General features: G+C 44.2%; 1 protein-coding gene across 8 annotated transcripts in view; it reads right to left on the reverse strand.

Moving 5' to 3' along the window:
• Positions 1-331: 331 nt before the first annotated feature.
• DLGAP4 (DLG associated protein 4) overlaps positions 332-23,311 on the reverse strand; it is a 114,956-nt gene continuing 91,976 nt past the window's right edge. For 3 of the 8 annotated variants that reach the window (XM_074212028.1, XM_074212031.1, XM_074212032.1), the window contains 6 exons: positions 20,703-21,067; positions 15,443-15,531; positions 14,016-14,428; positions 4,987-5,078; positions 2,806-2,958; positions 332-615 (listed from right to left, as the gene is read on the reverse strand). In XM_074212028.1, coding sequence (XP_074068129.1) covers positions 397-615; positions 2,806-2,958; positions 4,987-5,078; positions 14,016-14,428; positions 15,443-15,531; positions 20,703-21,067 — 1,331 coding nt within the window. In that variant the 3' untranslated portion in view covers positions 332-396. The other 5 variants (XM_074212035.1, XM_074212033.1, XM_074212034.1 and 2 more) reach the window with 5 other exon arrangements.

Genomic DNA, 23,311 nt, shown 5'->3' on the forward strand with positions numbered 1-23,311 from the left:
CATGGTGGCTGTTCAGGATTCTTGCTCGGTTCTGTAGCTTGGAAATAAAACTAATCATTTCTCATGAAACACAACAGGTAAAAAGATCCACAGTCTGGAGCCTGGGAGGGAGCTGCAGGAGTCTGTCGCTGTTCCAGTCCATGTGGCAATGCTGCCTTCAGCAAGTCCTTGCTTTGCTTGTTGGTTTCAAATCTTCATCAGTGAAAGCTGGGAAGAAGGGGAAGAGGAAAAAAAAAAGCCAAATTCGAGCCCTTTCATTAATTGGTAATTTTTTTGTTTTAAAGTTGGCTCCGGTGTCTCTAGACTGAATAATCACACTGAAGGGTGGGAGTATTTCATTTGCTCTTTAATGATTTAAAAATTGCTTGTGTTCCTTCCCTTTTCTGTTGCGTTGGCTCAAAGTCGGGTCTGGGCCTCCGGGACATAGATCTCAATGCTGTCCGCGCTCTCTGTCGCGGAGTTCTGCCGCACCGATGCGGCTCTCTTGGCGGCCAGGAGACGCTTTCGGGCTTCCTGGCGCTGCCTGTCCCCAGAGTCCGAGGCCTTGTCCCGGTTCAGAGCTGTTCGAGACTTGGCCGGCTTCTTTGGCACAGGAGGGGGAGGTTTCTTCTCTTCCTTTAGAGCGAGACAGTAAGGAGATAAAAGAGTAACATAAAGACAGCCATCATGGGCATCCCATACCGCTCTGGCCTTGCCCTTTGCCTCCCCTCTTCCCCCCACCCTGTGGCTTCCACCCAACTGGTGGCTGGGCCACAAGCAACAGACACAATTAGCACAGGATGCAGGGGACATGACGACGGGTGGGGGCAGTACCAAGGGCTTCCACAGAGGACCAAATGGTGGGTCCCCCTGGATTCCTCCCAAAACAAAGCAGCAGATCTAGAGCTGCAAGGGACCCTTAACAACCAGTGGAGTGCAATGCTCCCATTTTACAGATGAGGAACCAAAAGTCTAGATCGTAGAAGGAATTTGTCCAGGGGTCCCAGTGGCTGAGCCAAGATCTGAATCATGGGCTTCTGATTGCAAATCTAGGGCTCATTTCCCCTGTGTCCCAGGGACCATTTGAGACACTGATATACTCTACTGGCCAATATTCTGTTTGTTATTTTTGCATTAGCATCATTGATGGAGGCAGCATGGCTGTGACTAGAAAGCCAGTCGTGCAGTCAAGAAGTTCTGAGTTCAGGTCTTCCCTCCCCCGATACCATAGGGCCACAGGCAAGTCATTTAACTTCCTGGTGCCTCAAGAACTCTCTAAGATAAAGGTTCTTAGCCTGGGATCTGTAGATAGATTTTAAGGGATCTATGAACTTGGGAGACAGGAGGAAAATTATATCTTATTTTCACTAAGGTTTGGTTACCCTTGTAATTATGTATATTCTATATAACAATTATTATTATGATAATTTTTTAAAAGTTTTATTTATTTAAGGTAAGGGGGTTAAGTGACTTTGCCCAAGGTTGCACAGCTAGGCAATTATTAAGTATCTGAGATCAAATTTGAACCCATGATTGCAGGGCTGATGCTCTATTCACTGTGCCACCTAGCTGCCCCTATTATGATAATAATTAACATTTATAGAGCAACTAGATACCAGACTTTACAATTATAATCTCATTTGATCCTCACAACAACCCTGGGAAGAGGATCCCCATTTTACAGATGAGAAAACTGAGGCAAACAGAGGTGAAGTGACTTGCCCAGGGTAACACAGCTAGAATGTGTCTGAGGCTCAGGTCTTCATGAGAGTAGGTCTGACACTCTGTTTCACTATGCCACCTGGCTGCCTTCTACGTCATGGACACCTTTCCATGATAAAAAAAAAAAAAAGGTAAGAATCTTTGTTCTAGGATGCACATTGTAGATCTTTTGCTGATCTGTGTTAGTGGAGGGATTTCTACACCAAGAGTTTCCCAAATCAATGAGATCAGAGATCAAGATTGCCCTCTCTCTGTAAAAATCATTAATGACATTGGCTTATAAATTTCTTTTTTGCCTTTATCTTTGCCAGGAGGATATATGTGACTGCTTCATCAGTGGTAAAACTATAATAAGAAAGGATCAAAATTTATTTAATGATTTTTAAAAAATTTGACCAAATTGGTTTATTTTATCTGATAAGTATTTCCTTCTGCCCAGTGTAGGTCTAACACCTATAAGATGCCACAAGATAGGAGATCATGACTATATTTACTTCACAGAAGGAACTAGGCAGTCTTTTATCATTCTTTACACTTGGAAATGGTCTGCATGACACAGAAATTACTAGTTCTTTCAAGATTTGGTAGAAATCACTTATCTTGTCAGTCCCCAAAGTGGCCCTAAATGGCCTGATTTCTCATTAAAAGACTGCTCTATTTATGACCAAATTACTCATTTGTTTCAGAAATCTGAAGTAGGAAACAGAGGCCCAGAGAGGGGGCTGGACTTGCCTAGAGTCACTCAGCAAGTCAGGTTAGACTTGGGATTTGAACAGAAGCTTCTCAAATCACCAAATTGGGTTCTGGCCACCCCATGGTGTTGCCACCACCGTCCCATGGGTGAGATTGCCCGTGCATGATACTGAGCAGCCAAAACATCACAAGTCACAAAGGAAGCCACAAGACAGAGCTTTGGGATGGGATGGCATGGGATGGGATGGCAGGAGAAGCATGGGTTCCAGGAAGAGAAATGGGTCAGCGTGGTCCTAGCTTAGAGACACATCGAGAACCGAGCCGAGCTGCACTGACCGATGGTAGAAAGTGTTATTTCCGACTAGGTCACAGCCCCTGGATTTCAGCCCCTCGGCAGTGCTCCATGCTCACCTTCTTCTCGGGGGGGTCCGCCAGCTGCCAGCTGTTTGCTTTAAGGTGGTACAACTCGTCAAACTTCATACTGATGTCTTCGATGGACAGCTGCAACAGGTCCCAAAACCCAGCCAAATCTTGGGCTGTGGGCCTGGGGTTGGAGTCGGGGTTCTATAAGGGTGAAGAAAGAGGAAGACTCAACAGCTGTACCCCCACCCCCATCTCCACCCTTGGGGACTGTGTCAGCATAGGAATAAAGATTTTTTTCATTCACTGTTCATTCATTCTTTCACTGCACCAACAAACTGTTCAAGCAACAGAAATGTCAAATCCTCATCTGAAATCTGCTCTGTGACCCCAGCCGAAGCTGTGGTGGGGAGCATGATACCAGAAAGTTTATGGATATATCCTCTTTGCTCAAGTTTCTGTCCAAACCAGTGTCTCATCTGGCCCTCTATCAACAACAGGATTTTTCTGATGGCCTATCTCACACTCTGCTTTTCCAATGTCCATCTATCCCAGAGTAGGAAAGCAGTTCAGGGGGAAGGGAAATAGGCTGTGGGAGTATGGGAAGAGGACTTGGAAGTATGAGCGGGTCTTTCTGAGACTCTGGACCAATTATTCCCCAATCAGGTAATTGGTGTCACAGGCCCCCAGGGTTAGAGATGGAAGGGACCTCAGAGAATCATCTAGTATTCTCCCATTTTACAGATGAGAAAACTAAGGTATAAAGTTATTCTGTGACTTGCCCAAGATCACACAATGGAGCTGGTATTTGTGATCAGATCGCATCTGAATCCTAAATCCCATAATCTTTCCATTTATCAGGAGGACCATAAACCCCTTTGTCTCACCTGTCAAGGCTATTGGGAAAATCCAAGGAGTGAGAGGGAGGATAGATGTGACAATGCTTTATCAGGGGTAAAACTATAATAACAAAGAATCATAATTTATTTAACAATTTTTAAAAATTTTGACCAAATTGGTTTATTTCATCTGACAAGTATTTCCTTCTGCCAAGTGTAGGTCTAACATCTACAAGATGCCACAAGATGGAAACTTGAACCCTTATTTTCCTTACTTCCAGGCCAATTCTTCATCTGCCTCTAGATCACAATACTCATAACAACAGTTATTATCATGGTTCCCTAGAAGCAGTAGTACTGCTCATAAAGTCCTGGCTACCAGGAGCTCAGAACCTAGAGGAGGAGGTGGGGCAGAAAATTTATATGAGAAAAACAATAAAACCAAAAGCCAGACATGGGATATTTGACTCTCTCCCCTCACTAATCATTATTGTGATGGTTTCAAGTGTCATTAATAATAGTGATAATAATGATATTATTTCTTTCCTGCTTATATTGTAACATTTAAGAAGTATTATCACATCTGCTGTCTCAGTGGACCCTCACTGGACTCTTGCCAGGCACAGCTGGGTTCATCAGTCCCATTTTTTCCAGGTGTGGGTCCAAAGAGGGGAGATCTATCCATAGTTATAGAGTTTATCACAAAAGCAAAACCAAGACAAGAATCCAGCTGAAATTATAGTGGAAGACTGTTCAAGCTTTTTGGGACAGCCTATATATTGCCATCATTTGTTCATCTCCTTTAAAACAGAGCCTTTTTGTCTTCTCCTCCCTAGTGACTGCTCTTTTCCTCAACCCTGATCTTGGCCTAACTTTACAGATCCCAAAGCTCAATGTTCTTCCCAGTACACTTCCTGTCCCCTCCTGGGCTTAGCGACATAGAATCTGCCAGGGAGGTCACTCTTGGGCCAGGGGACACAGTCACTAAAGTGCGGGTGGTCACTTGTTGACCAATGGTATTCCACCACAAGAACACAGTCCTTTGGGGGTAAGAGATTTCAGCTACTATTCTCGCCCTTTTTTATTCTGGATGTTTGTGGTATTTGCAAGTTCACTGGCTTGAAGTGGGCCAAATTTCTTTCTCTGATGTAAGGCAACCAGCCCAGCTCCTCCCTATCCCCCTCCCACCCAAACTAATGGTTTTGGAATGTCTGAGTCACTTTAAAGGATTTGCTGTTGACATCTCTTTCGCCCTATAGTCTTCACCCAAAGGAACAGACTTGGTTTGGCAGTAAGCTAGCCCGAGGGGCTTCTGATGGGGGAGCCAGATCCCTCTACCCCCCAACCCAAGCTCAGAGCAGTGTCAAGGGCCACCAAGGGAATTCAGACTCACCAAGTTTTGGTCACAAAGACCCCGGAACTGTTGGAATTTTTGAGACATCAATAGCTGGGCACTACCAACAGCACTGAGAACTTTCCCTAAGACTGAGGAAAAGAGAAGAAAGATATGTTCAGATCAAAATGAGTCAATCTCAGAGAAGGCCTGAGAAGGATAATTACTATTATTATTATTCAAAACAACTCATAATTTATACTCTTAATGTTTGCAAACCACATAGCCCAAAATCTCATGAAATATGATGTACTGGTATCCCTTTTCAACCTTGTTTTACAGATAAAGACAATGAGGCTAAGAAGCGATGTGGCTTGTTTGGCCCCACTTAGATTATAAGTAGTTGAGCTAAAATGGAAACCTAGCTTCAGAAAGGCCAATGTTTCTCACTTCTCTGACCCTTACCCACTGCCTTGATGAGGAAGGCAGGCTGTTTCCTTCTGTTCCAAAGCTGCTTCCTTGGCAGTTTAGCAGAGACACAGAAACAGAGGAAAATCTGCTCTAACCTCTCATGCCTTGTATGGCAAAACTAGGGGCAATGATAGTGATTATAACATCAGTAATGGTCACAGCGGCTCACAAATTTATCCCACTCACTTTAAAGGTTTCCTAAATGCTTTCTCCATAACCCTATGAAGGAAATGGTTAAAGTGAATGTTATTTCTATTTTGTAGAGTACAGGATTTAAACTGGAAGAGGACCGTAGGGTCCAATCCCTTTCATATTTGACAGTAAAAGAGGGAGGTTGCTTGCAGCAGTACCGAAAGAAAACCCCCAAATCTACAAATAAAACTTATTTTAAAAAGCAGTCCCATTATCTTCTTGTGTTAGGGAATACTGAATAGATTCAGAGGTGGACTGTATAGCCCTTTTCAGTTAAGAGAAATTGGTTTATCAGGAAAGTAATGATCATACAGCAAAAAGAGCATGAAACTAGTAATTATCAATCACCTACTACAGGCCAGACCCTTGTATTAAGTGCTGGACAAAGCCTTGGGGACACTAAGGGGGAAAGAGGGAGTAAAATCTTTTTTTTCTTTTTAAAGATTTTATTTATCTTGAGTTTTATAATTTTTCCTCTAATTTTACTTCCCTCCTTCTACCCCCCCACAGAAAGCAATTTGCCAGTCTGAGGGAGTAAAATCTTGGCTGTCACAAACTCACTGTATGATTTTGGACAAATGACTTCCCTTTTATAGTGAATGGAAGAGAATGTTGAGCAAATGGAAAACGTGGGCTTCAAGTTTCCACCTTCTTGGTGGAATTTCTTTTTTTGTTTCTAAATTATCTTGTATTTAAAAATTTAAGGCTAGGGTACAAAAGGAAACCATTTAGCATTCCTTTAAGGTTAGATGACCAAGTTGTGTACATCTCCTAGTTATACCCTAAACATGCTTTGAAGATTTAGTCTTTAATAAATTATCTTTTTATTGATTCCTTTTCCCCCATTGCATTCATTTTTGTTGTTGTTGTGCTCTTTTCTGAATCTACACCTTCCCACCACAAACAGCTCAGCAAAATGAACCATATTTGCAGCATTCCATCTCCATTCCCCCACCTCTGCAAGAAAGGGAGGGGGAGGTACTAACTAGCATTTAAAGCCTCCATCAACAGCCCATTCTTAACCATTTCAGAAAACCCCAATTCTGTTGATCTTCCCTAAAAGCTTCAGGAGCCCTCTTCGAGGAGACAGACTCTACCAATTATAACAGTGTAACCTTTTCCTCTTCTAGGCTTCAGTTTCCTATCTAATTGGATTTGGTGGTTCTAATTGCTTGTTCCCTTTAGCTCTAACATTTATTTTTTGTAAAAGAGAAAGACCTAGGATTCTGGGCTAGAGAGAAAATACACCCTGGCTATTTTCACTGAACAAATAAATACATGGCAGAGAACTTTTCAACCTGGTTTAAAAGGCTGAACAAAAAACACCATAGGCAGGTTAGATGAGCTAGAAGAGCCTGGACAAAGAGGCAGTAAACCTGAATTCCTTTCCCCTCTCTTGGATTGAGTTTCCCCTTTGTAAAATAAGGCAGTCGTATTAGACACCTTTAAAATTCTCACTAGAAACCTGAAAATCACATCCCCAAGACTATTTATGGGAGCAGATAAATATAATTTTAGCCTGGTAACCCCTCTCTCAGAGAAGAGCCAAGTTTTTGGGCCCTAATTTAGCAGAGAGTTTCCAAAACAGAACTTTTGAGTAGGTTTTGTGTCTGCTGCATTTGCAGGAGGATCAAGGAAAAAGAGAGGGCCAATCAGATATAACCTGCCCCCTGAGCCTCTATAACATCACCTTTGCAGATCATGGATCCCACCTTTCCTCCCTCCAACTCACCTACCACACAATTTGTCAAAGAGATATTCCTTTCATGGTCTGACCATGTCACTCCCTTGGCTCAAGAAGCTTCAGTGGCTCCTTCTTTTCTCTGGGATAAAATACTAAATTTCTCAGTTTGGCATTTAAAGTCATTCCCAATAGGACTCCAACCTTCCTTTCTAAGATGTTTCCACAATACTTCCTTTAGGTACTCCACATTTTCAGCCTCTTGCTGTCACATGTGGATTTGAAACTTTCCATCTCTCTTCCCCTTTCATCAAACTATTAGTGCCTGTAATTCCTGGAAATCATCTTGTATTTCCCATATACAGATTTAATATATATTTACATGTATACACATTTTTCCCCCTGATGGAATGCAACCTTCATGAGGGCAGGAACTTATTAAGCAGATGTCTAAAAAAATGTGGTTGTAACATTGTGAGTTAATCAACTTTGATGGATGCAGTTCCTCTCAGCAATCCAGAGAGCTACAACCCTGGGAGACTTGTTATGGATAATGCTGTCTAAATCCAGATGAAGAAAAACAAAACCAAAAAAAACCCAAACTACAGAATCTGAATGAACATCATGTTCACTTTTTAAAAATTTCTCCTATGTTTTTCCTTCCTATCCTATGCTTTCTTTTTCCTTAGTCCTAATTCCTCATACAGAAAATAACCAATATGTGAACAAGTTCAACACAAATGTACATGCATAATGTTCCCTAGACTGAAGGGAGGGCAGTGGGAAGGGAAGGTGGAAGTATATTATGTAACATAAATATGCATATGGATGAATTTTCAAAAATTTCATAATATGCGACTAGAAAAATAAAATATCAATAAGAAAAAATAAAAATAAAACTTAAAAATGTTATTGACTACTTAGACAAGAGAGAATGAATAGATCCCAGGGATTTACACAGAAGGGGAAGATGAATTGTAGAAGGGGTGAAAGGAGTGGCTCAAAGTCAGCTACTTAATAGCAAAGCAGGATTATGAACCTGGGTTCCTTGATTCCCAGAATTTGTGTTTTTTCCACTTCTACTTAGTACTTGGCTAACAGGGTCTGGTATACAGTAAGAGCTTAATGAATGCCCAGTCATCAACAAGGTGTAACAAGAGAGAGGCCATTAGTTGCCCTTATCTGAGAATGAGAACCTGCTGGCTGAGTTCAGACTAAAGTGCAATGAGAACAGTACTGAAAAATGTGTCTGTTCTCCTTCTCTATAGCTTCTGACCAAACCAGTGTCTCCTCTGCTCCGTTATCAATTCTACTAACTCCCATTTCTATAGATTACTATAATCTTATGAGAAAGGTAGTTCAAGTTCTCCACATATTACATAACAAGAACATTAGAGGTCACTTAGTTCAACCCTATCATTTTACAAAGGAGGAAACTGAGGCACAGGGAAAAGAAAAAGAGTTGTCCATGGACATAAAATCAGTGAAGACTAGAGCTGGGATTCCAATCTAGTCTTCTGACTCCAAATCTTATGCTGTTTCCATAACATCACTTTTGCCTCAATGATTAATCAATCAAAAAGCATTTATTAAGGATGACTTCTATACCAGTCATTGAGCTAGGCACTTTGGAAGCAAAGCCAAAAAAATGAAATAATCTCTATTCTTAAGGAATTTACATTCTATTTGAGAAATACAAAGTAATAATTAATCACCAGTAACAGAAAAACTGAGAGCCCAAAGCAGATGGAAATATTTCTCCTCCTTCCCTCAAAGTTAGCTATGAAAAGTCTTGTGCCCTGAGGCTCATGGAAGAGGTTTACACAATTCTTTAACATTCACCCAAAATTAATTCCAGAAATAAATCACCTGGTCTCTGACAGACTCATCAGTAATTTTTGCTGTAACTCATAGAATCATGGAATCTCTGAGGCAGTTCAGTCTCATCTAAACCTAAATAGAGATTCCCTTTCCACAATATTATGAATAGTCATCCAGCCTGTTTGAATACCTCCAAGGAGAGGAACCCATTTACTGCCTCCAGAGTCAGCACATCCCAATTCTGAACAGTTCTAATTGCTCTTCTTGGTCTTCCCCAGAACACTTCCTCAACAGAGTAGTCCATCTGGCCCTCTGAGGTCAAACATGAAATTCTTTTCAAAGACTAGTCTTTCAAATACCTGAAGACAGTTAGCAGGTCTCTCTTATCTTTATATATGGGCTGCTTCCACAAAGAACAATGGGGTGAGGGAGGAGAAAAACATGAGAGCTAAAATTATTTTAGTTAATAATTAAATATACTTAGACTGCTCTACTGAACTGACTATGAGAAGCTCCTTTATAGCAAAGACCATGTTGTCTTTTCAGGGAAGCAGCTGTGATACTGGGGAAATGGATTTCTAGGTTATTGCTCTTAAACTGATTTGCTCTGTGACCATAGGCAAATCACTTTCTATCCATTCTTTTAAAAAATATTTTGTTGTTATGAATTTGCCAAACATTAATATTATATATAAATTTAATATAGCTGTAATAATTTATCATCCTGGTTCCAATTCTGCCTTCCTGTGCTGTATTTCCTTTTGCTTGCTTCTGTGTATTTTTAGATGTTTTATTGATGTGTTTCTCTTCATTTCTCCTATTGCATCAACTAGCACTCCAGTTCTCCCTAACTCTCCCTCTTCCTCTTTGTAAGAAATAAGGATAGTCAAGCACAACAAATCCACACATCTGTGGTGAGTTAATATACAGGTTTCCTGTATCTCTAGTCCAGCACCCCTCTTTAACAAAACTTCTACCCATTTTTTTTGCAAGGCAATGGGGTTAAATGACTTGCCCAAGGTCACACAGCTAGGTAATTCTTAAGTATTGGAGGTTGGATTTGAATTCAGGTCGTCCTGACTCCAGGGCTGAGACTCTATTCACTGTGCCACCTAGCTGCCCCTTGTTTTCTTTTTTATAGACAACAGTGTTTAAGTGACTTGCAGGGTCATAAAACTAGTGTCTGAGGCTGGACTTGAACTAGGTTCTCCTGACTCCAGGGCTAGTGCTCTATCTAAGGTGTTTTCTAAGATTATTGTGTAATACTGTATATTACCGGTTATCCATGTTTGGATCTTCTCCCCTTACAAGACTAGGATCCCCATGAGGGCAGGAACTGTCTCATCTAAATCTGGCATTTCCTGGAATGTCTATTTCCTCAAATCCAGCCCCAGACATGGACTATGTGACCCTGAGGAAATCACTTAACCCTCTCAGCCCTGGTATTCTCATCTGTCAAACGGGCTGGAGAAGGAAAGGGCAAACTGCTCTGGTATCTCTGCTGAGAAAACCTCAAATAGTCACAAAGAGTCAGGCAAAACTGAAAAATAACTGAAACAATGCCTGGCAAGTTCTCTGCAAACAGCAGATACTTAATAAATACTTAGCTGCTGAATTTCTATCACTCCCTAGCTGTTGACAGTAGGCATGGGTTGGATTTGATCCAACAAACTCTAATGAAAGAGTATGCACCAAGAGGTGGAGCTTAATCTGGCCTGACACTATGAACGGGAACACAGGCAAGCCACTTCACCATACGGGGCCTCAGTTTCCCCATCTATAAAAAGGTATTAGCCATGGGGGTGGGGTGGGTGGGGGAGGGGAAGTAAGATTGGGGGAAAAATTGTAAAACTCAAATAAAATCATTAATAAAATCAAATAAATAAATAAAAGAATAAAACAAAGGAAAAAAGGGTGTTAGGACTGCAGAGACTTCTCAAATTCCAGCTCTTAAGTTGTGGTTCTATTAAATGTCTACTATATATCAGACACTGCACTCAGCCCTGCGGATTCAGAAACAAAAATGAGGTGACTTATCATAGAAGTAAAAAAACTCCTTTCTGAATGAACATCTCCTAAAAACTCTTCATTATAATTATATATAAGATTCTGGAATGGGGAGAAAATGCCCTGGAGTAAGGTAGATCTGAGTTCAAATCTGGTTTCAGGACATTTAATACTTGCTAACTGTATGACCTTGGGCAAGTCACTTAACTCCACTGCCTTGTAAAATCCAAAAAAAGAAAAAAATTTATTTAAGATTCTGGAACAGTCCAGTGGAGTCAATCCAAATGAAAGCTATTCTGAGCACCCAGATCTCATTCTGTTCCAGAATCCTTCACCTCTGTGTTGAGACATGCTCTTAGAGGCAACCTAGTAATGTCTACTTCCCTAAGAGACCTTTGAATCCAATGTACCTCAGGCTCCAGGTAAGGAGAAACATCTGAGTGGACCAGCCACCTCAGGAGGTCTTCAATTGGAGGCTTCCTGGGGATGTGATGGAGGGTGTTCCTGTTTGGATTTGGCTTAGCTAACTTCAGAGGGTCCCTGCAAACTCTGCATTTTGGTGACTAAGCACTAGTGTATAAAGTATTATGCTTGGCTCTAGAGGAGACAAAGATAAATCAAACCTGGTCTACCTGCAGAGGCCTCCCAGACTTGTTGTAGACTACAGAGCACAGCTAAACAAAACACAAATTACAACAAACATGTAAAAAGCAGTTAAGTGTTAGGAATGGAGATGAACCACAGGTCACACTTGTACTTGTGTTTAATGTGAGCTCCTTGAATCTAAGAGCAGAGAGATGAGCCCTGGCTATCAGGAGGTGACAACCCCTTTCTGGGACATGAGCTCTGGAAATTAAGGGGATTCTGGTGTGTGTAGGGGGAGGGAGAGGCTGGATGAAACAGTAGTAATGTGAAGGAAATCAAAGGAGGCTGGAGAACAGATACTTGAAGAGGTCTTAATAACACTCCCCAAAACAGGATGCATATTCCTGAAGAATGCAAGCTACCATTTCTGGTATCCAATGACTGCAACAAAGAAAACTGAGACTCCACAATTTGACAACTGGGGAAACGTAGGCATTGCAAAAGGAAAAAGTTAGTGGCACAGACAGGGCTAGGCATCAGGGTCCTGTCCAATCACTCAAACCTCATTTACTAATGACCTATTATGTGGCTGGTCTCCTGGGATACACACACACACACACACACACACACACAGAGGTGGGGGACTATGGATTTAGAAAGTGGCATACACTATCAGACATTGCTTTTATGAATAGTTAGTTTTGCTGGATTGTTTTCCCTATTTCTTTCTTTTGTAATTTTTGTTATGAGGAACAGCTCTAGATGGGTAGATTGGGGGAGGATATATTCAAAAATAAATGTGATGTTAAAAAAACATTAAAAATAAGGTTGAATAAAAACAACATATAAGCTTTACTTCTTGAAAGAGGAGTTTCAGATTTGTCCAACTCTGATCCCATAATGACTTCACCAAAGAAGATCCCTATCTATTTGATGGGCTCATGAGTCACTTCATACCATTCTGAAGGGGGATGTCAGATCAGACCCTCTATCTAGTGAATCATGTTTAGGCTGGGGCTCACATTTTTGGAAGGACACATTACTGGAATGCATTCAGAAATAGGATGGTGACTATGTGGGAACTGGAGGAACTGGGGACGGGGGTGGGAGTGGTGCTGTCCCCCAAGAAGACAGGATTTATGTGTGAAGGGGGGTTATCAGGCCAATCATTAATCAGCCAACATGTATCAATCACCTGCCCTGTGTCTATTATGTTAAGTGCTAACTATGGGGAAGGGGGATTAAGTTTGTTCTAACTGGTCCTAGAGAAGAAAACAATGCTTCTAAAGTTTAAGATCTGAGTTCAAATTCTGTCTCTGATGCCTACTACCTGAGTAATCTTGGGCAAGATACTTAATGTCCCTGAGCCTCAGTTTTTCGTGTGTGTGTGTGTGTGTGTGTGTGTGTGTGTGTGTGTGTACCAGATGGCCTTAGGGCTCTGTCAGCTCTAACTCTGTATCTACAAGTGAAAGGGAGACACATTTTTCCTAAATCTAAGGAGAATGTGAGATGGAACGGACAGAACCAGCTTTAAAGCAAGAAAGACTTGGGTTTAAGCCTCCCTGCTGATGTCCACTGGCTTGTGACTCAATTCAATTCACAGTCTCCAGGGCTTTAAGCCAGGGGAATCAAACATGACTGAATCAGATTAAATTGGGAAATATATAACAAAATCAATAAAGACATAATAAAGCATAAATAATATTAATATGTGCTTTCCTTAGGTACAGTTTGGGTGGCCTCTGTTTCTATTTGAGTTTGACACTGGCTGCTTAAGGCAATTCCCAAGAATGTTAGGTAGCAAAAAAAGGTGCCATACTCATAACAGAATTTCCTTCCCAGCCCTTCCCTTCTACCAATGAAACCAACCAAGTCCAACTCCAATCCTTATCCCCGTGAGAGGAAATTCCTTGGGGGCAGCTAGGTGGTGCAATGGATAGAGCACTGGCCTTGGAGTCAGGAGGACCCAAGTTCAAATCCAGCCTCAGACCCTTAATAATTACCTAGCTGTGTGGCCTTGGGCAAATCACTTAACCCCATTGCCTTCCAAAAAGGAAAAAAAAGAGAAATTCCTAACAACAGTTCAGTCTAACAAGAGGCAGAGAAGTTACTTCTTTCTTGCTGAGGGTCTTTTGACAAAATTTGAATAAGCTCTTCTTTGCTGTGACATTAGCAGGGAGAGTCATGCTTTGGGTGGGAACTTGAATGATGTGCTATGTAAATCTCTAGGTAGATAATTTCAAGACTAATCTTGGAAACAGATTTGACACCATAGCCCTCAGGCGTTACTGCCCCGCCCAGCTCCCCAAGCCCCCATCTCTTTCCTCCCTACCTTCTTCAGAGAGGTTGTTCTCTTTGGCCTCCTTGTCCATCTGACAGCACCATCCTTCTAACCTTTCTGTCTCTGCCTGAAGTAACTTCAGGAACCAGTAGCCATCCCTGCGGCAGGTCCCCGGTGGGGAGGGCTCCAGGGGAGAGCTGGACGACGTCTCCAGCCAGGGGTCAGGGGGTGGGAGGGAGGAAGGCTCCAGGGCTGGGTCACTGTTATCTCCATAGGAGAGGTTGCGCTTGATCTGGGAGGCCTTGGCAGAGGGCCGGGGGCTGGTGTCGATGTTGATGGAGTTGTGGTGTGGCGGGCAGTCGGACAAGCTCCTCTCAGAGGATTTACAGCTGGAGTCGTTGGCCTCCTGCGTGTCTGAGTCAGTGTCCCTCTTGGAGGACATGCTGTGAGAGGCTCCGCTGTATCTACAAGCAGGGGAACACCTGGTGTCAGCAGGTACCTCCAACTGCCGGACCACACCCAGCACATACACCAGGGAGACAGAGGAATGCATCACTTCATCATGCCTGCAGCTGGGTCCCAAAGCCCCCTCTGCCTCCCAGGCCTCGCCCCCGCTGCATTCTCTGCGTAGCCCCCTGCCTCGCCCTGTGCGCGCACACACACACACAGACACACAGTTATAAGGTTGCCTGCGTACTGCGATAGGCCATTGTACCAGAACGACACGTTGGCAGCCTCAGGGACGTCGCCTCTGCCCTAAGCTCTCTCAACACTGCTCTTACAGAGCAGAGGGGTTCAATTCTGGCAGCACGCCGCCACGGGGAAACTTTCATGGGACCACCGAGCGCCTGCCGCCTGCCCCTGCCCCAAGCCCAGCCTAGGTATCATTAATATGGGAAGGAGAGACACGGGTTAGAGCCAAATGGTAAGAGCAGCTTAAGGGGAGAGGAGGAAGAGGAGGAAGAGGAGGAAGAAAGGAAGAAAGGAGACTAAAGAGGGAATTGGAGAGAAGGAGAGGAAAGAGGGAATGGAAGAGGACGAAGATGAAAGGAAGAAGAAAGAAGACACAGGGCTGGAAAGAGGGAGAGGTTGAAGGGGGGAAATAAGAGAGAAGAGGGAGCAGAAGAGGACAAAGTTGAAAGGAAGGAGGAAGAGAGGAAGAAAGAAAGAAGACAGAGGGCTGGAAAGAGGGAGAGGTCGAAGAGGGGGAAATAAGAGAGAAGAGGGAGCAGAAGAGGACAAAGAGGAAAGGAAGAAGAGGAAGAAAGAAAGAAGACACAGGCCAGAAAGAGGGAGAGGTCAAAGAGGGGAAATGGAGAAAGGAAGAAAGAAAGAGAAGGTACAAGGGTGTAGAACAGGTCAAAATTGAGAAGGATGAGAGAGAGGAGAAAGGGAGGGGGCGAGGGAGCAAGGAAAGCAGGGAATAGGGAGAGGTTGAGGTAAGGGGAAGAAGCCGCCGCCGCCTCTCTCTGACTTACCGCCACTCGTCCTCTACCTGTACCCCGATGGACTGGAATTTGGTAGCGGGAGGTGGCTCTTCCTTTGGCACTGGCTGAATGCAGTCAACCTTATTGAACGACAACAAAAAAAAATACACAAACAGAAACAAAAAATAAAACAAAAACACAAGAACTTGCGGCTGGAATTCACATTAGTAGAACACCAAAAAAGGTCCGTGCAGACGGACAGACGGACTGACGGACAGACACGCATGCGGACGCGGCACGCCGACGAACAGCTGAGCAGGGAAGCCGGGCACCGCTCACACCGCAGGGTGGGGCGGGGGTGGGGGAGGGAGAGGACGGCTGTCCCTACTCTGAAGAGGGTGGCATCAGATCGGCTGTTTGGGGTCCGCTGTCCTCAGGGAGTTGGGAACCGCTCCTTCTAGTCCTTTCCTTTATACACATCAGAGAGAAGAAGAAAGAAACACATGTACGCACACGCACACCCACACACACGCGCGCACGCACACACGCGCACACACACACAGAGCCACAGTGGTTAGGCCCGGGCCATGGAAGCTGGAGGACGGGGCGTGCTCTTCCTGGGAAGAGTCTCGGCCCCCAGCAGGCAGGACCCACAAAGGTAGGACTGAGGATCCAGCCAGCTTGGAATGAATAGGAATAAACTCAGAAGACTTCTCACAGCCTCAACTGTGGAAGAATCCTTTGAAAATCTCTGGGGAGAATTAGAAGTGAAAAAAATAGCAGATAAAAACAATTTACTTTCCATTGGAAAACTCTGTGGGTATCTGCCCCGTTTCCTACCTTTGGAAAAGGTACTACCAGAGGTAGTACCTGCCTACTAGTTTCCTCAGGATGGGGATGAAGTGGGGGGGGAGAAACCACATCTCTGGAAAACAAGCACTAGTCCTCTCTCCTTTCAACTTTTCCTCTCAGGTAAATGTGTGAAATTCCTGCCCAAAGGCACCATTTTGTCTGGTAGATCAGGTTTCATATTAAAGAGTCCTGATGCTCGTCCTCAGGGCAAGTGAGGAGGGTCCTGGAAACTTCCAGAGCTCTGGGCTTGCTTTGGAAGGAGGGAGAGGTCAGCCCCAGGAGCATGACGAGGATGAGACACTACTTCAAGAAGCACCAGACACTGGGACCTCCTCCATTCTTAATGGTGGGCCTTAGTGGCTTATGTCCAGTTAAGGTGGTGAGCCCTTGACCCAGCATCCCAGGTGGATGGAAGTCTCTCTCTATCCTCAAAAGACTCAGGTTAAAGTTTTCAAAATGCTCCTTCTTCATCAGACACTAAACCACTGAACTTTAAACCTGGAAGGGACTTGAAAGATGGCCCAATCCCTTGAAATTTTTTGTTGTTGCTCTGCCATTTTCAGTTGTTTGTCCCATTTAGGGTTTTCTTGGTAGAGATACCCGAGTGATTGGCCATTTCCTTCTACAACTCATTTTACAGAAGAAAAAACAGAGGTAAACAGAGTTAATTAAGTAACCTGCCACAGCTTGTAAGGATCTGAGGTCATATGTGAATTTAACTCTTTAGGCCCTGCAGTCTAACCAATGTGCTACCTAGCCTACCCCCCCCCCCAAAAAAAAAACCTCTGAATTTTATTAGAGGACCAAAGATGCTCCAAAGGGAGAAATCACCTATCAATGCTGGTAAGTGATGCTTTGTACTCTCTCACCCAGCCTCAAGGCTCTACATTGACAGGGTATGTCTACTGTACTCTTATGTTAACTGGACCTTAGTGGGGTCACTCCTAGACTGAGCTAGGGAAAAAGGGAAGAAGGTAAGCCCAGAAAGAGAATTTGGGACTATCTGCCATCAGTGAAGTCCAGCAAGATGGAGGGATCTCAGCTCAGACGTCTGTGAATGAAACACTATTATGTGGATTTAGAATTTTGTTTCCTTTGCCCCAGGTCAGTACTTGGGAGTTTTTTTTTTAAAACCCTGGTCCCCTAGACTATATAGGGTCACATCCAGGTTCCTTTTGTCCAAAACTACAGAATTTCAGTGTTGGAAGGGACTCAGAGGATATTCTTAGAGCTGCCAGAGTGCCCCCTACCATAGACCTGCCAAAAAGTCATGGAACTGCCCTGGCTCAAGAAGGACCTGCTAGGAAAGGGCAAGCCAGGGCCTTCTGAATAAGGAATTTGAGGGTAGACTTCCCTCCCTGCAATGTCTAGCCACAGATCCTGCTTCTGCCTTCTGGGGTCAAGCAGAGAGAGGCTACCCCTCCTCTCACATGGCAGTTTTCAAACACTTGAAGGTCTTCATCCTTCTACACTCCCAGCTGGAGCCACCCTCATGCACACACCCTCTTAATCCCAGTCCTGTCCACAGCCTTCCTAGGCAAGGCCTCCAGACTCCCACCTGTTTCTGGCTTTCATCAACTCTTATTGGACATTGCCAACATCTGAGACTCTAGTCACATCCTTTCTATTCTCATTCTCTTTTTATATATATCAACCCAAGGTAAGACCTCAGATCTAAGAACAGATTGGAAGCAACCTCAGAGGTCAACTTGGCTAAGGCCAAATAGCCACATATTAAATGGTAGAACCTGGTCAAGAATCCAAATCTCTATGGGCTGAAAAATACCAACAGCCTCTATCACCCACCCTATCTTCTCTACAGTAGGAATCTGCAAACCTGAGTTCTAATCCTACTGTTAACTAGTTACATGACCCAGGCAATTCCCTTCCCCACTCTGGGCCTGTTTCCTTATATGTAAAAATGAGAAGACAGGACACCCCCCCTGCCCCCACTCCGTGATCTCCAAGATCCTTTTTGCTTTTTAAAAATGGTTGATTTGGGGGCAGCTAAGTGGTTCAGTGTATAGGGCACCAGCCCTGCAGTCAGGAGGACCTGAGTTCAAATTGGGCCTCCTCAAACAATTGATACTTACTAGCTGAGTGATCTTGGGCAAGTCACTTAACCCCACTGAACCCCTCAAAAACAAAACCAAAAAGAGTTTTGTCCTATCTTTTAGGTATCTAATATATCAGCCTGTTGCTTCTTGCTGCTTTGTCATGGGTAGAATTCCCCATTTTAAAAGATTTATCCATTAATCTGCTTTATTAAAAGGGATGGAGGAAAAGAAAATGGGTGAGAGGAGCAGTAGTAGTCTTTTTAAGATAGGTCTAAGTCTCCCCTGGCTGAAATCTTGATGATAAGGATATGTTGAGTGGAATTGGGGGAACAGCAAATTTCACTTCTAGATTGTTTGGTTTCATTGTCAATACTGTACACCCCTCACTCATAAATGAAAATATGAGATCCTCAGATTTCCTAAGTTAAGGATAGGAAAAAAAAACCCACACTGACTGATAAGATTGTTTCAATTCCACTTGAATACTCACAATGACGGAGCACTTAATCCATAACCAGGTCAGCTCCTATTGTAAAGTTTAAATCTGCATCCCTGTAAGTCTCTGCACTGGTTCACTCTCCCAAACAAATTAAAAACAGGGGGCGGCTAGGTGGCGAAGTGGATAAAGCACCGGCCCTGGAGTCGGGAGTACCTGGGTTCAAATCCGGTCTCAGACACTTAATAATTACCCAGCTGTGTGGCCTTGGGCAAGCCACTTAACCCCATTGCCTTGCAAAATCTAAAAAAACCCCAAAACTTCAAACTGCTATCACTTCCTCCTCCTCCTTTAGGACCATATCAAGTAGGTCTATTCCCTTTGCTATGGACAATGCTTGTAATGAGAATTTGGAGCGTAAAGCAGAAGGCTTCCAGAGCTGATCTGGATGGTTCCAAGTGCCTCTATGGTGATTATCTTTCTTTCTGGCTTACCAGAGGAACTTATCCGGGTTCCCCTGGGGACGTTTATCAGTGAGGCAGGCAGGCTTCCTGGAGTCATGCCCCCCCCCCCCCCCCCCCCCCGCCTACACCTTCCAGAATCCCTGTCTTGCTCCCTAGTTAAAGTGACTTTTCAGGTCCACATTTTGGGAAAAGCAAGATAAGGGAAAAATAATTCAAGGGGTTCATGGGGATGAGCATAGACTGAATTCTTGCTGAGATATAGCAAGGCCACAGCAGAAAATATAGTTTGGGGCCAGGATCCTCCTTGCTGGTCACGTTCTCTGCTCCCAAGGTGGACCAATGACCTGGTCATTGGACAACAGCCTCATCACATTAACTGGCTAAAAAGCTCCTTCGCTTTTGGTCTTTAGCCACCCCCCCCTTTTTTTTAAACTTTGGCAATTTCTCCCTATGACCATCTGGTCCCGTTCTAAACATTGGTTTTAAATCAATTCTGTTGAGTTATGAGTCAGAGTAAGTTTTATCTCATCCAAATTTCAAAGGATGGCATGGACCTAGGCTATGGTAGTCTGAGGCCTGGAGGAAATGCCCAGAACATGTCATCCATTCTCCCAATAGTTCAAGGCTGATGCCCTCCCCTCACCCCCCCAGACTTGGGACTGCAGGGTTGGTGGTTGGCTCCCTCATCGGAGTTGAAGCCCTGCTTCCCACCCCTATCTCCCATCCCTTTACCCCATTACTTTCTCACCTGCCCAGCAGGGAAGAGAGCTTCTGGTGGAGCCTGAGAAAGAGGACACAGCAAGCACTTCATCCCCTTGCAGCCTGGGGGCCACTCCCCAAATTTCTATTCTGAGGGGACTGAAGTCAGAGCTACCTTCTTGTGCCCTCCCCCTCCCCCCTCCCCCCTTGCTCTGGACTGTCCTTGGGCCTGGTACAACAAGCAACCTACCTCTTCTCCAAGCACTGGGAAATGCTCTTCATGAGTGACCCCTAAATCTTGGGGTGTCTGGCCCTGGGGGCTGGGTACTGTGGCCTACATGCTTCTGCCGCTTTGTCCGGCTACTATACCAGCCTTCTCGACTTTAAGGGACACCTTGGATCAGAAAACCTGTTAGGTGGCAACCTGCCTCGAAGGAGACAGGCCGGCAAGGAAAAAGATTGTGTGGACGGACAGTGGACGAGCAAACGTACAGGACATGGTGGGATGAGTGTAACTACATTCACCAGGAACCCCATCAGGAGGGAGGAAAAAAAAAAAACAAAAACAAAAAAGGCACAACACCTCACGTCCATGCCGTGAGATGACGGAGTGAATTTGGTTTGGAATCAGGAGCCGAACTCTGGACTGCATTTTGGCCGGACCCTCAAGGAGAGCCCAGGAAAGCCGGCCTCCAATAATCGTGAGGCCGGTTCCTTGAGATGGATGAGTGGGGCCGGCCTCCGATGTAATTACACCCACGTGCACAGAGTGGAGTCTGACACACAACCAAAGGGACCCATACTTGTATTCCTATAGATGAAAGTTTCCTTTTGGGGGCGGCCTCGGCTTTGGGCTCCTCACTGGTCAAGGTTCCTTTGTCGTTCTTCAGAGCTGCATTTTTCTGGGGTAGCTCTGGTGCCTCTCGGGCCTGAGTGCCTCCTCCACTGCCCTGGGTGACGCTGGGGGGCCGGGTGCTGTCTAAGCTGTCGGAAGAATTGCTCAGACCAGACTGGCTGTTGACCTCACTCTTGTGGTCTTGGCTGTCAAGGTAGGTGTCCTGGGCTGACTCAGTGCTGCTCTGCACTGTAACCGAGATGAACGGCTTTGAGGTGGTCCGGGGAGGAACAGGAGGTGGTGTCTTCTTATACGCCACTAAGCATGATGAACCTGTAGCCGAGGAAGAGGAAGGGAAGAGAGAGGCAGAGGGGGAGACAAAGGGAAAGTCAGAGTCAAGGAAATAGAGGGCTTCCTCTCAGTTTGGCCTCTTACTGCTTGAGAGGAGAGGGGAAAACACCCTAAAATATCCTCAGGTCCAGCAGACTATGGCCTCTCACTGCTACGTCTCCTAAGGTCCAGTAGACTGACTGAGGGTCACTTCTGCCTCCCTAGCTAGAAAACCCATCTATTAAAAGCAAACTGCCAGGGGCGGCTAGGTGGCGTAGTGGATAAAGCACCGGCCTTGGAGTCAGGAGTACCTGGGTTCAAATCCGGTCTCAGACACTTAATTACCTAGCTGTGCAGCCTTGGGCAAGTCACTTACCATTTGCCTTGCAAAAACCAAAAAAAAAAAGCAAACTGCCCCATCCTAATCAAATTCTGTCTTTAAAAAAGATAAAAGGAAAAAAAAAATTCCATTTAACTAAAACATTCATCAACAGGAAAGAGAAAATATACCTCTCCTCCTCTTCCATTAGAAGTGGGGGTTGTGTGTGTTTAACACTATATATGCTGTCAGATGTGGGTAATGTTGGTTTTGGTGAGCTGGTTTTCCCCCATTTATCTTTGTTATAAGGATGCCTCACTGGGTACAGGGAGAGGGAATTATATATTTGTTTTATGGTTGGGTTTTTTTTTGGTAATGGGATTGACTTGCCCAAGGTCACACAACTATTAAATATCAAGTGTCTGAGGCTGTAATTGAACTTGGGTCCAGGGCTGGTTTTCTATTTACTGTTCCAACTAGCTGCCCCAAAATTGTATGTTTGGAAATGAATGCAATGTTAAAAAAAAAAAAAAAGGATAAAACTTATTTTTAAGAGCCTAATCCTAAGAGATTAGAAAAAAATTTAAATATTTAAAAAAAGGCATTTGTAAACATGTCTACACATCCATAGATGGTTTGTCTGTCTAGGCAACAAACCTGGGCACAACAAGACCCCTTTCTCCATAGGATTGTAGTTTTAGAGCTGAAAGAGATCTTGGTGATCATCCTGGCTTATCTCTTCCATTTGAAACATTGGGAAACTGAGGCCTAGCAAGGTTAAGTAGCTTGCTCAAGTTTAAAACCCACCCCCCACCCCCAACAAGGCTGGACTTGAACCTAGATCCTCTGACTCCAATTCCACTGGACATTTAATTTCTCTCAATGCCAAACAGATTTTCAAGGATCAGCACTCAGCCTGAGGCTTCCAGGTTAAACATGAATTCATCTTTGGGAGACAATGATTTGTGAGGTCTGAAAAAAGTATCCCCTGTGGGAATGGGGGCCACAATTTCCCTGTTCTCCTTGGGCCCTGAACTGGGGTACAGGTATTAAGAGATATTGCAGATTCAAAGCTATAGGGGACCTTGGAGGTCATCCCCTCATTTTAAATTAAGACCAAGAATTGTTAGTGACTTATCCAAGGTTACCCAAGTAGGTGTCAGAGGCTAGATTCAAATCCAGGTCTTCTGACTTCTAGTAAAAAACAGTGAGCTTCTCCCAAATACCCTTAGAGGGCACAGTCAAGCCCCCAGTTTGATTCTCAGTGGTCATCCTGACAATGCCTCCTACCTAATCTTGAACAGCCAGTTTTTCCAAGGGTCTGGTCAAAGGCTGATGATTCAAAAACCAGTCCAGGGCACCCAAGAATTGCCACTGAAGAGTCAGCCAATCAGAGGCTGCCCTTGATCTTTGGGCAAAGATGCCTGGCTGATGTTTCCCTAGCTGTAAGGGTACAAGTCTCTGGATTCACTTATTACCTGTGTTTATAAAGCACCTTTCTCATGTTCATTTTAAGTAATTCAATGGATATGGGGGCTGGTACATGTGTACCCATGTGACTCCCATCCATGAACTCTCACAACTTCATCATTAAGCATTTATATAGCACCATTTACCAGGTACTGTACTAATTAAATACGTTAGAAATTATCATCTCATTTCATCCTCACAACAGACTTGGAAGATAGGTGGTATTATTTCCATTTTACAAATGAGGAAAACCAAAGCAAACAGAGGGTAAGTGACTTGTCCAGGGTCACACAGCTAGTAGGTTTTGAGGCTGTATTGGAATTCAGGTCTTCCTGACTCCAGGCCCCCAATTCTTTCTTCCCTTCCTCTTGACATCATGAAGATGTCAATGGAGGAGGTGGATGGTCTGTGTCTCTAGGTTTTCCCACTGTTACCAGCCCTTCTTGCTCATATATTTC

This window comes from Macrotis lagotis, chromosome 1 (assembly GCF_037893015.1).
Source record: "Macrotis lagotis isolate mMagLag1 chromosome 1, bilby.v1.9.chrom.fasta, whole genome shotgun sequence".
Classification (NCBI taxonomy): Eukaryota; Metazoa; Chordata; class Mammalia; order Peramelemorphia; family Peramelidae; genus Macrotis; species Macrotis lagotis.